Raw genomic sequence first — 12242 nt, 5'->3', positions numbered from 1 at the left:
TTGTGGAACCAGGGATTGAACTCAGGCCCTTTCGCTTGCCAGGCAAGTGCTTATTCCACTGAGCCATCTCCCCGGCCCTATTGAAATATTTTGTACCTCAAAAGAAATCAACAGAATAAAAAGAAAACCCATAAATTGGGAAAACATTTTAGCTGACTGTCCCTCAAAAAACTTCTAAGACGTACAAAGAATTTTTTTAAAAATCTGGCCCCAAATTTCAAAGGTTCAATCCAAAACTGGGCATCTAAGATGAATATATACTTTTCAGATGAAGAAATACAGACGAGATCAGGCACATTCAGGGTGGTATGGCTGTAGACTCAGATGAAGAAATACAAATGGCAAATATATGAAAAAATGTTTAACATCATTGGTCATTTGAGAAATGAGAACTTTTTATTTTTTTAAAATAATCTTTATTTGGTATAAGGTTTCACTACACAGCTCAGACTTGTAGTAATCCTCCTGTCTCAGATTCCCCAGCACTGGGATTACAGGTATGTGCCACCATGCCTGGTTTTGGTGGCTGGCATGGTGTACACAGGGTTCTGGGGCTGGCATTGCACATGGTACTGGGGATCAAACCTGGATCCTTACACTTGACAGGCAGACGATCTCCCCAGCCCAAGAAATGCAAATTAAAACCACACTGAGATCCTATATCCCCCCAGAAAGAATGTCTATCATCAAGAAGTCAACAATTACAAATGCTAGAGGGGCTATAGGGAAAAAGGAACCCTTCTCTCTCCACTGTTGGTGGGAGTGTAGGCTGACATAACCATTATGGAAATTAGTATGGAGATTCCTCAAAAAGCTAGGATTGGAGGCCCCATCCAAGCCAGCTATTCCCCTCCAAAAGAACAGAAATCATTATACCACAGCGATATATGTGCACCCATGTTTATAGCAGAACAGTTTGTCATAGTTAAATCTTGGAAACAACCCAAATGCCCATCAACTGAGGAATGGATAAAATAGATATGATATTTTTTATACAATGGAACTATAAAAAACCCCTCAGCTATAAAAATAAATTCAAGGCTTTTATAAGTAAATGGATGCAACTAGAGACCATAAGTGCAATAAATCATACCTACATGTGTAAACATGGTATTGTCTCCCTAGGGTAAGAACCTGAAAGAGTAAATAAAATCTTAAAGGTACAATAGATACTATGAAACAGAAATAAACTGCTCAAAGGGAAGGAATAACTGGGATGAGGGAAACGAGAAAAGAAAGAAGGGAAAAATATATACGTATATGCAGAGGATAGCTGGAACAACTATACTGCTGATTTCTATTGGTCTGGTGAAAGGAACAATGCTTAAAATTTTTTAAAACTTTTTTGACCAAGTTTTCATGCTTACATCTGGTAATCTGAATAATTGGAAGATAACAATATGCAGCATAATGACCATTGTTGAATTTCTAACATCTTTTTAAAAATTAAAAAAAAATATTTGATACAGGGTCTCACTCGGACTTGGACTCATAGTGATCCTCCTGTTTCAGCCTCCCCAGTGCTACTGGCTCAGCATGCTCAGGGGCGATGCCAGGGATTGAAGTTGGGTCCTTGCGCTTGTCTCAGCAGGCGCTTAGAGCCCCAAGCTATCTCCCCAGCCTCCTATCATCTTGTGTAGAGAAACTGTATCATTTCTATTTTTTCTTTTACTATTTATTTTTTTTTCTATTTATTTTCTTTTTTAAAAAATGCAAACAAAAAATCTGTTAGTGAAGAGAGAATGATGCAGATTGTGGGCGACAGGGAGGATAGGTAATAACAGCATTACAAACACGAGGGAGTTTTGACAGTATTGCAAAGGAGACATCTTTAAACACATTTAACATGTGAAACTGTACATATGCCTCTAACACCTAATTCAAATCTCTGTAGTATTTCAAAATATGCTTTGGAAGGAAGTGCCATTGGTTAATCAGGTGCTTTGTAGATGTTTTGAGTCTTGAGTTTTGAAAGGGTTTCAAGGCACATCTGCTACCCCAGGAGAAGGCACCATTACCTAAGAAATGTTTAGCAACTGCTTCTGCTAAAGGAGAAATTCTGATATTTCAAAAAAGAGAAATGAGAGATGAGCAGAGTAGAGTTCATCTTGTATACACTCATTCTTGTTTCCTAAGTCTTCCTCACCTCTATTAGGCAATAACCTTCCTCTTGCCTAAAAATCTTCTTCTATAAAAGACAAGTTTCAAAATGCAGTGGGTCCCTATCTTTTTTTTTTTTTTTTTGTCTTTTCAAGACAGGGTCTCATTATGCAGCTCAGGCTGGCCTTGAACTCACTTTGTAGCCCAGGCTGGTCTCAAACTCTCAGTGATCCTCCTGCTTCAGTTTCCTGAGGGCTGGGTTTATAGGCATGTGTCACCATGCCCAGCTCACCAGTCGTTCTCTTCTGTGGGCTTTTCCAATTATTTTTCCTCATGAACATGACATTTTGAGAGATTCAGTCTGATTAATTACATTTAGGCATAACTTCTTCAAATCTGTGAATAACACACATATGTAGTTTAATTGTGTCATGCCAGCAGGGGATTGTATTGCATTAATCAGCTGCTGTAAATTCAACTTTTGGGGAAGAAAAATTAAAAACAGAGTTTCCATAAAAAAACTATTATTGGAAAATATAATAAAAACTATTGGAAAATACTGCAGATCACATATTTTAGAACTTAATATCTGAAACAAATTGCTAGGACGTTTCTATCGTTAATATCTGTGATTAAGTGTTACAAAAGGAAGATGTATTAGTTTTATGATAGGGTTTATGTAATATATCAAGATTGAGAGTGTCAATAAATCCAAAGGCAAAATTTTTCAAAATATGTATCATTGGTGAACAGACATGGCTAGTTAGAAAAGACTAACACAGATTTCTTTCTTTGCACTAAGAAACTTATCTAAGTCTAAAGCTCAAAGATGAAACACAATTGTTGGTGTTCCTTTTCCAAAGACTGGCAGGCACAGATGCAGGCATGTACAACTAGAAGCAATATTCAGGAATTTTGAATGAATTCAGTATTTCACAAGCTCCTCACTTTTTTAGGCACATAATCTTAGGCTTAGAAAGATTTTTTTGTTGGGTGTTTTTATAGTTTTTTTCTAATCTGTACAAGAAATATTTTAAAGAAAATTACACTTGCATTTAACAAATGAGGAAATGGGGCCGGGGAGATGGCTCAGTGGAATAAGCACTTCCCTGGCAAGCGCAAGGACCTGTGTTCAATCCCCGGTTCCACAAAAAAACAAACAAACAAACAAAAAAACAAATGAGGAAATTGAGCCTGTTATGTAACTTTCCTAAAATTATATATATCTATATATTATGTATATTTAATGAGTACAAATTAGAATTGAAACAAAAATTAAAAGTGATACAAAATTTCACTTAGCAAAGTAATATGAATTTCACAGTATTTGTTGTAATAGTGTTGTCTTCGAACAAGTTATTCATATTACCAGATATATGCATGTAAAATTGAAAAAGAAAAAAAGAAATATATAAGAAATTGAGAAGAGAAAAAGTACAAACACTCGAAAAAAAGAAGTGAAACAAATTAAACAAATTAAAACATTAACTGTATCTTTCCATAGATCAGCAGGTATGTACAGTTGTCCAAACTATACTGCTTACATACATAGATAAATCTCTTTTTGCCCTGCTCCTTCTCCTCAACACAGTAACTCTTCCTTTTTTTTTTTTTTTTTTTTTTGCGGTACCAGGGATCAAACTCAGGACTTTGTGCTTGCCAGGCAAGCACTTATTCCACTGAGCTATCTCCCGGGCCCATTCTTTCATTTTGAATAAGTTCATTTCCTTTTCCCAGTATCTATTGTACCCTTCAGATTCTATTTTTCTCTTTCAGGTTTTCACACTAAGGAGACAATACGATGTTTGCACAAGTGGGTCTGATTTATTTCACTTAAGAGTATGTTCTCTGGTTGCATCTATTTACTAACAAAAGACTTAAATTTATCCTGTTTTATAGCTGAAGAATACTCCATTGTTTAAAAATACCACATCTTCTTTATCCATTCTTCAGTTGATGGACATCTGGGCTGCTTCCAGGATTTAGGTATGACAAATTGCATTGCTATAAACCTGGGTGCACATATATCGATCGCTGTGGTTATGAGGTTTTCAGTTCTTCTGGAAAAATGCCCAGAAGGCTTGAAAGGGACCTTCAATCTTTTTTTTCTTTGTGGTACCGGGGATTGAACTCAGGACCTTGCACTTGCCAGGCAAGCACTTATTCTACTGAGCTATCTCCCCAACCCAATCTTAGGTTTTTAAGGAATCTCCACACTGATTTCTATAGTGGTTGTACTACACTCCCACCAATAGTGGAGCAGGGTTTTTTCCTCCACACCTCTCCAACATTTGTTATTGGCTGACTTCTTAATGTTAGCCATTCTTTCTGGGGTGAGGTGTAATTTCAGTGTTGTTTTCCTCCTGTTTCTACCATCTGACTCCTCCCTGCCTTGTTATGGGAAGAGCCTAAATGTACAGAGGAAGCAAATGTCTCCTGCCACAGAAGCTCTGGACACTGACAGTTGATTCTTTTTGGAGCCATTTGCTCATGTTCAAGCTGGCTGAAAGAAAAGCCTGGCCAGAAATTACAGGGTGAAAATAGTTATTGTTGCAAAATAGCCAACACATTACATAAATTCTTTCTGCTAAGGATAAGAGACTTTAATTTTAATTGCAAGTTATCTGTGCAACCCTAAAATATACACTCTTTTCTGGACTTTATGTTGAAACCTAGTAAGATTCACTTACCATCAGAACTCAGTATAGGTAAAGAAATTCACTACAGGCTAGTGAATTAGGATTCTGTGTACTGGAGGAACTAACTAATGGAAATTGGTGGACATTTAACTGGAAAAGGAACAAAGATGTCATGTTTTTTTAAAATGAAAATCTATATATTTCCTGCAAATTCTTTGTGAAATATACTAAAAACTGCTTTAAAATACCAAGAGAAAAAGCCAGTGATTATAACAAAATATGTAATGATGTTAATAGAATACATGCTTGGATTTAGAGGACTCTTAACATATGTGCTTGAAAGAATCCACTATACATTTTTTAAAAAGACTTTCCAAAAGAAAACTAAACATTTATGACTGGAGTTAATTGTAGTAAGGAACTGGATGTGAATGCCTGATTGCTCTTTGTGCCTTCAAAGTTCTGCAGAAAATTTTGTCTTCTTTTGAGTCCATCCAAAATGACTGAATTATTAGATGCGAGGCTTTGTGTCCTAAAGAAATTAAAAATAACAGAATGATTGTTTTCAAATGGGACCTGGAATTTTAATCAAGGCATTAAATTTCATCTGATACTTTGAAGCAGCATATTAAATAACACTAAGGTACACTTGTCAAGTAAGTTAACCTCTAAAACTCTAAAATGCTTTTTCTAAAGACTACAGTAGTACCTCAAGTATTTGTTAGTTGCTTTCAAAGAAATTCATGTTTGACAGTTTTCTATTGAAGTGACCACTTTATCCTCTTGTAATTTGTTTTTGAGAAGTCATATGGAAGGGAAGAAAAACTACTGTATTTTTCATGTAAGCAATGTTGTTTTTCTAGGCCCTGTAAGCTATGTTCCCTATCTGACATGTATTTTATTTTTCTTTGTCTTGGGTATCGTAATTGAACTCAGGGCTTGTGTTTTCTTTTTTTTTTTTTTTTTTTTTTGGAGGGCTTGTGTTTTACATGCTGAGCTACATTCTCAGTCTTTATCTAACATATGTCTCATTTTTTCTCTCCTTCCTTCCTTCTTTCCTTCCTTCCTTCCTTCCTTCCTTCCTTCCTTCCTTTTTTCTTTCTTTCAGATAGTTTTGCTTTGTGGTTGAAGCCTCAAACTCAGTGATCCTTCTGCCTCAGCCTCCTAAATGCTGCAATTACAGACATGAACCATCATACTGTTTTTTCTGCTTGTTTGCTTGTTTTTGGTGCTAGGGATTGAGTCCAGGGTCTTGCTGTTTGTCATGAGTTCAAGGATAGCTTAAAATACATAGTGAGATCCTGTCTTAAAAAAACCCAGAACCCTCCAGGAACACCAAGCAAGTCTTTGTTGTAACAGGGCCCATGCTACAGCTTGGGGGTTAGCACACAGGGGGAAATCTTCCTAAATTGAAAAAAAAACCAAACAAAAAAACCCCCCAAAAACCTTCAATCCCCGGTTCCACAACCCCCCTCCCCTCGCCAAAAAAAAAAAAAAAAAAAAAAAAAAAAAAAAAAAAAAAAAAAAAAAACAACTCTGCCTGGGAAGTGTTGGTTATGTAACAGCTTGCAGGCCTCTCTCACTGAGGGTGAGGGCTCAAACCAGGGAATCTTCTAGAAGGCATGATGTGATGACCCTAACCTTCTCTTTATTCAAAATATGCAACAGTGTGGTTAGAGGCAGTAGGAATGGGGGAATGGTGCCTTGCCCCTGTCTGGCTGCACTCTTGTTGAGAATGGTGATTTGATAGCAAACTGAAGTGAACCATGTAGTCTACCAGGGTACAGGGGAAACAAGGAGGGAAGGCAGTGGTTGCTGACTAGTGTACCCACTTGTCCAGCAGAGGAAAGGTCAGAGTCAGATGGAGCTTTTGTCTGTCTCTTCCTATCCATTTCATCCTCCTTAATTAAGGGGAGTTGAAGGGTGAAGGTTCATCTACTGTGACTGCTTTAAAGTGGTTCTGGGGCAGCTGACCTTGCCTACAGGAGAAATAAAAATCACCAACTGATATGCAGTGTCCCAACTCTTCCTGTAGAAATACTTTTTTGTTTGTTTGAGACAGGGTCTTGCTATATAGTTCAGGCTAGCTTTAAATTAAACTCACTATGTAGTGCAGACTGGCCTCCAACTTGGAGCACTCCTCCTGCCTCAGCCTGCTGAGTTCTGGGATTATAGGTGTGTGCCACCACAACCAGTGGTACTTTTGTTTTTAGTGTTGTTTACTGAACATAGTACTTTCCACATACTCAGTATGTGCTATACCACTGAGTTATATCCTAGCCTTCAGCACTTAAATGTTCCATTTGATCATATTACTTTTATAACCTGAACATTGTTATTTAAACAAATTAGAGTAGAAAATATTGGTGGAAAGCACATCTCTTGCTTAATATGAATATAACTGAAAAGCTTCAAACCTAAATTCAGAAGTGCTTGGTTTACAGCAGTTCCTTTCTATGTTTACAAATAAGTCAAGCTTTATTGTATTAGTATTGAATCAGTAAAATTTGGTTCACATTGGAAATGGACTCTAAAAAGGAAGAAGGTAATGAATAAGGATGATCAAATCATGGTATATGGATTAAAAATACAACGCCAAAATGAGGGGCTAGGGATGTGGCTCAGGGGTAAAGCTGTTGCCTCATACACACAGAGTCCTGCATTCAATTCTCAGCACCACCAAAACAACCAACCAACCAACCAACCAAAGAAACAAAAAACCAAACCCAAAAACCTAGACTAAAAAAAGCTAAAAATGAAACTTCTGAATAATTAATAAACACAAAAAGTGGTCTGTGAGTAGAAGGAGCCTTCCATGACCTTTGACACCATTTGCAGGTGGGAGTGAAATGACACGGGGCATGGGAGGAATGGGGAAGCTTCCTGGTTCTTCAGGGTGCAAACTGAGCAGTAAAGCACATTGGTTGTGATGGTCAGTTCCCATGAGACACCAATGCTATGTCTTCCTGTTCAGGGCTTTAAAAACTCAGGCCATTGGCATGGACATGAAAGAATATAATTGATGTCAGATATAGTTTTCTTCAGGCCTCTAAAAGATGAGCTGCAGTTTTGAAGATCAAAGGGTGATGAGTGGGGCCAGAGCCCAAGACAAACTGCTCTGCTAAGGGTCAGCAATAGACTGAAGTCTCCACTCCATGGAAAAGAGACTTTTTAGTCACTCAGTCTTTCTAGCAATGATCAGAACAGGTAGCCAGAGCTCCTATCCCGGAAGGTGAACGTGCCCGGCTGGGTGAGCACCAGTCTACAGGAACTACTTTGCTGAGTTGTTTTGCAGCATCCTCAGTAGCTGTGCAGTACTACATTGTCCCTTTCAGAAGCCTCCAGATGATGGAAGCAGAAGAAGGGTGGCTTCATTGAGTGTTTTCTCAGTCTTGAAGAAATGCTCCAGTCAAGCTATCTTCCTGTCACTCCCTTGATCAATGGGTGAATGGGGAAAAGAGAAAATTGTTTGACCCCTTCTCACCCTTAATTTGAAATCAGTTTTAATGATTAAAATATTTACTCTGCCACTCTTGTCTCTCCCTGTTTATTCATCCCACTTTTCTTCTGTACGGGGAAGGAAGACACAACCACTATGATTTGATTCCCTGATTCCTCCTAATGTATATGTTTATGTATATATATATATATATATATATATATATCTACCATTGTGTATTTATGTTTATCTCAATGTTTTATAGGTGTTAATTAACATAATGCTATGCCAATAATGAGAGACTCTGTAATATTCTTGTAATATACTTTCCTTATTTATGTGATGTGAAACTTAATGGCCAGGTGGATACAAAAGAAGTGCGTAGATCTGGGATGACCACATCCCTGCTAACGTTATTCTTCAATGGGATAATACAATTAATTGAGCAGCTACCACTTAAGAAATTTCTGAGGCAGCCAGAGCCTGCATTTCTAGTTAAGATGAATCTTATATGTTTGAAGTCTGGTGAATTTTGAGGCAGGCATGGCTGGAGCGACATTGGGGTTACCTCTCTTTGATTTCTGAGTTCTAGCTACATTGTTATCTTGATGTCTCCCTCAGCCGTCTACCTAACCAACCACGGGCAATTCCCGCCTCATCCATTATGGGGACCCAGGTGAAGGGCGCAGCGGGGCTCTGCTGCCTTCCCTCTGAAGGATTGTCTGGCACTGGTACCTGCCGCTTCTTCAGGGCTGTCATTCCTGCTGAGATGAAAGTGTCTTTAAAAATGGTCTCTGTGGCAGTTTACTGGGGATAATGTACAGCTCTCCTAGCCATCCATTCTTTTTCATTTCGTGTTCTCCCTCCAGGAACTCCCAATGGCATCCATGGAGGGCTGGAGGCATGAGGCGCTCTTTCATTGAGCAAATCTGTTCACACAAAGGGTTCATGATGTATCTCATGATGCCCGGTTTTGGAGTAGTTTGTAACTTTTATTAGTCTCAACTGTATTGCGTCATCACTGGATGCTGATTTTTGACCTTTTGTTTTATTAAAGATAATTAGTGAAAGAAAACAAAAACAAAACAAAAAAAAGTGGTCTCTGCTCCTATCTGAGGTCTCATTGTAGCTTCATAGAATTTAGTCACTAGAGGTTGGTAGGATTGCATCATTATAATAGTTTATAAAGGAAGTCGCTCACTGGGCACCCAGTAAGCCCTTGATTATCTTTTTTTAAATGCATTTGGTACAGGGTCTCACTATGCAGCCTGGACTTGTAGTGATTCTCCTGTTTTCAGCCTCCCTAGCATTGGGATTACAGGTGTGCATCACCACAGTGGCTCAGCGTGCCTTGGGGCGGGCCTGGTGTGGCATGTGGTGCTGGTGATTGAACCCAGATCCCTGCACTTGCCTGTGCAGGTGGTTGGTCCAGGGAGCTATCTCACAGACCCAAGCCCTTGATTTTAATAACTCCGGTGGGGGAGTGACTAAGCAAACACCTTGATATGCACTTACCGTGGAGAATCTATCCCACTGTCTCCTGCCATGCTATAATTTTCTGTTCCTTCCAAGTGTCTGTGTTCATGCTGGATATCCTGAGCCAACCCTGGCATATGTGAAGTCCTTAAAGGTTCTAATTTTTGTGTGAAATGTTTTATTTCCTGATTTTGAGGACTCTGATTCCAGCTATTTGGTTTCTTTCCTGTGTTACCAACAGAAGGTTGAGAAACTTCAGCCTCAGGATTGGGTTTTCTTGTACTACAGTAATCAAATAGACTTCCATCAGCAGATGCTAAAGCCTGGGCACATGTAGCAACACTTGGTTCTTCATAGTTATAACAAAACTGGACCCCTGAATTTAGGCCACAGCTTTCAGCAGAGAGCTTAGGTACTTGGCTTTCATCTGGGTTTGTAAGCAGCATTCTGGGCCTGTAATGTTGATTTTTTTTAAGCACTGGTGGCAAAAACCAGTCCATTTTGCTGCTACACTCAGTCTGAAATTCTTCCATCACTTTTGGTTTTCCTGAGTGATTACAATTGCTTCCACCTGCAAAGGAATTCTGACTATGGCTAGGCCACATTAGATGGTCATCATTTTCAGAAAAGTCATCTTCTTCTAAATACAATGAACTGCTGGCCCCGTCACCATCCACCTCTTCCTCTGGATACAAAACCTGGTCATCATCTGAAAGCCCTTCATTTTCCAGATGTACAGTCTCTGTCTCCTGGACAAATGTCTTTCTCATTAATTCTTTTGAATTTCTGTCTTGCCTTTCAGATTGTCTCAAATGGTCCACACCAACAGGATGATCTAACAGACCAAGGTTTTCAAACTGGTATGTTGTTTTATCAACTAATCTACAAGCAGAGGATGGCTCCAAAGAGGAGCAACTGTGCAATGGCAGCATTTGCTGTGTTTCTTTGGCCTCCTCTAGTTTGTCAAAGTGAGGGGGACTTTTATTTGTGACTTCATGGATTACCTTGTTTTCAGCACCATACCCATCACATCTCAACATGCTTCCCCTAAAGGAAAAGCATTGACTGTTACTTTGCAAATCATTACCTTGAGGGTAACCTAAAGGGCCACCTGTGAAGTCATCCCTGACAGGCTGGATAGTAGAATTGGTCATATAAATGGGTTCTGTTTTCAGCTTGTGACATTGCTCAGCATATGGCTGTTGGGCTTCACTATTGAAAAGTCTTAGGGACTCTGAAGACCTTGACCTTTGGAAAGGCTTTTTCTTTGGTGCAGTCTGATTGGGTGTCATATGGCTTCTCTTCTGAGTGCTGTGCCCTTTGGTTACTGGGCCCCCTCGGAGAGACAAGCCCTGGAAAGGATTACTGATTCGCTTCTTGTAAATCAGTTGTGAGCCTAGAACTCTTGGATTCTCATGAAGCCCTGTATGAATTTCTGTTTCATTGCCACTCCTAACTTGAAGGGTGAGCTGGGTAGCAGAGAGTGAGGGGGGCTTCTCTGGCATAAGGCTTCCTGGCTGAAAGTCACTTCCCTGACTCCGGGGTTTGAGTCTTTCCCTGTGAGAAAGGCTCAACCTGCAAGACTTAGCTGACCTACTTTGCCTTTTCTTAACTCCCTCTTTGAACGGATTCTTAGGCCTGACTGTCAGTGTATCAGTGGATGTGCCCTGACTATGATATTTCTTCTGTTCTGCATGTTTTTGCATGAGGACAGTATGTTTGATTAGATTGTCAACAGTCAGAGTAGGGTTAATTCTTTTGATGATCTCATGCTCAACGTCTCGGGGGATATTGTTTAAGTTATCTTCATCTCGGACAGGCCATTCTTCAGGTGGAAACTGGGCAGAGAAACTGCTATGCTCTGTTCTTAGCTTCTCCTTTCTAGAAATGCTGCGCCACAGGAGGCTAAAACCAAACTTTTTGCCTTTTTCTTTGTCTTTTGTGTATGGTAAAGCTTTGGGACTCTCACAGAAGTGATTCTCCTCAGATGCTGAAACTGCCAGACTCTGAACCAGAGGTGTGGGCTCCTCAGGCCCTTCCTGGACTTGGCTAGTCATTTCTGCAGCAGATGGTGGCTCCTCCACATCCTGAAGGCACACGCCAGGGAAACAGCGGCAAGACTGACAATGGGAAATGGGGACAGAGCTTTCTTTGGCCGGCTCTGTACAGCTCTCCATGCTCACAAGATAGGTCACAGATGTGGCCCCCGGGGGACTTCCATCTGACAGAAGGACTCTCTTCTTTTCCTGGGCAGTTGTATTTGTGATGAAGTAAGTCTGAGGTGTAACTATAAAGTATCCTTCTCCAGTGTGATAAATCTTCCTTTCTTTAATCAGAGTTCCCAGAGTGGTATAGAGAATATCGTGAGAAGGAAGTGCAATGCCTAAAACAAACAAGCATTTTACTCTGATAGACTGAACAAGAAACATTTGAAGGAGTGAAATCAGTAACTCAGAAATATCTAGGTATGGTCATACATGCTGATAATCCAATCCTAGCACGGGGGAGGTTGGGCAGGAGGATCACCATGAGTTCAAGAGATCTTGTTTCAAAAGAGAGAGAAGAGAGAGTGGAGAGAGAGAGAGAGA

At 39.6% G+C, this 12242-nt stretch overlaps 1 protein-coding gene across 2 annotated transcripts in view; it reads right to left on the bottom strand.

Moving 5' to 3' along the window:
• Positions 1 to 4748: 4748 nt before the first annotated feature.
• The window catches only part of Stox1 (storkhead box 1), a 43657-nt gene continuing 36163 nt past the window's right edge, over positions 4749 to 12242 (bottom strand). The window contains exons 3-4 of one of the 2 annotated variants that reach the window (XM_004623951.2): positions 9694 to 12037; positions 4749 to 5271 (exon numbers count right to left, since the gene is read on the bottom strand). In XM_004623951.2, coding sequence (XP_004624008.1) covers positions 5124 to 5271; positions 9694 to 12037 — 2492 coding nt within the window. In that variant the 3' untranslated portion in view covers positions 4749 to 5123. The remainder of the gene's footprint in view (positions 5272 to 9693; positions 12038 to 12242) is intronic. The other variant, XM_023722686.1, reaches the window with a different exon arrangement.

The sequence above is a fragment of the Octodon degus genome, unplaced genomic scaffold (genome assembly GCF_000260255.1).
Source record: "Octodon degus isolate 3935 unplaced genomic scaffold, OctDeg1.0 scaffold00005, whole genome shotgun sequence".
Taxonomy (NCBI): Eukaryota; Metazoa; Chordata; class Mammalia; order Rodentia; family Octodontidae; genus Octodon; species Octodon degus.
Note: the sequence above shows the minus strand (reverse complement) of the source record. Positions and strands in the feature narration are given on the sequence as shown.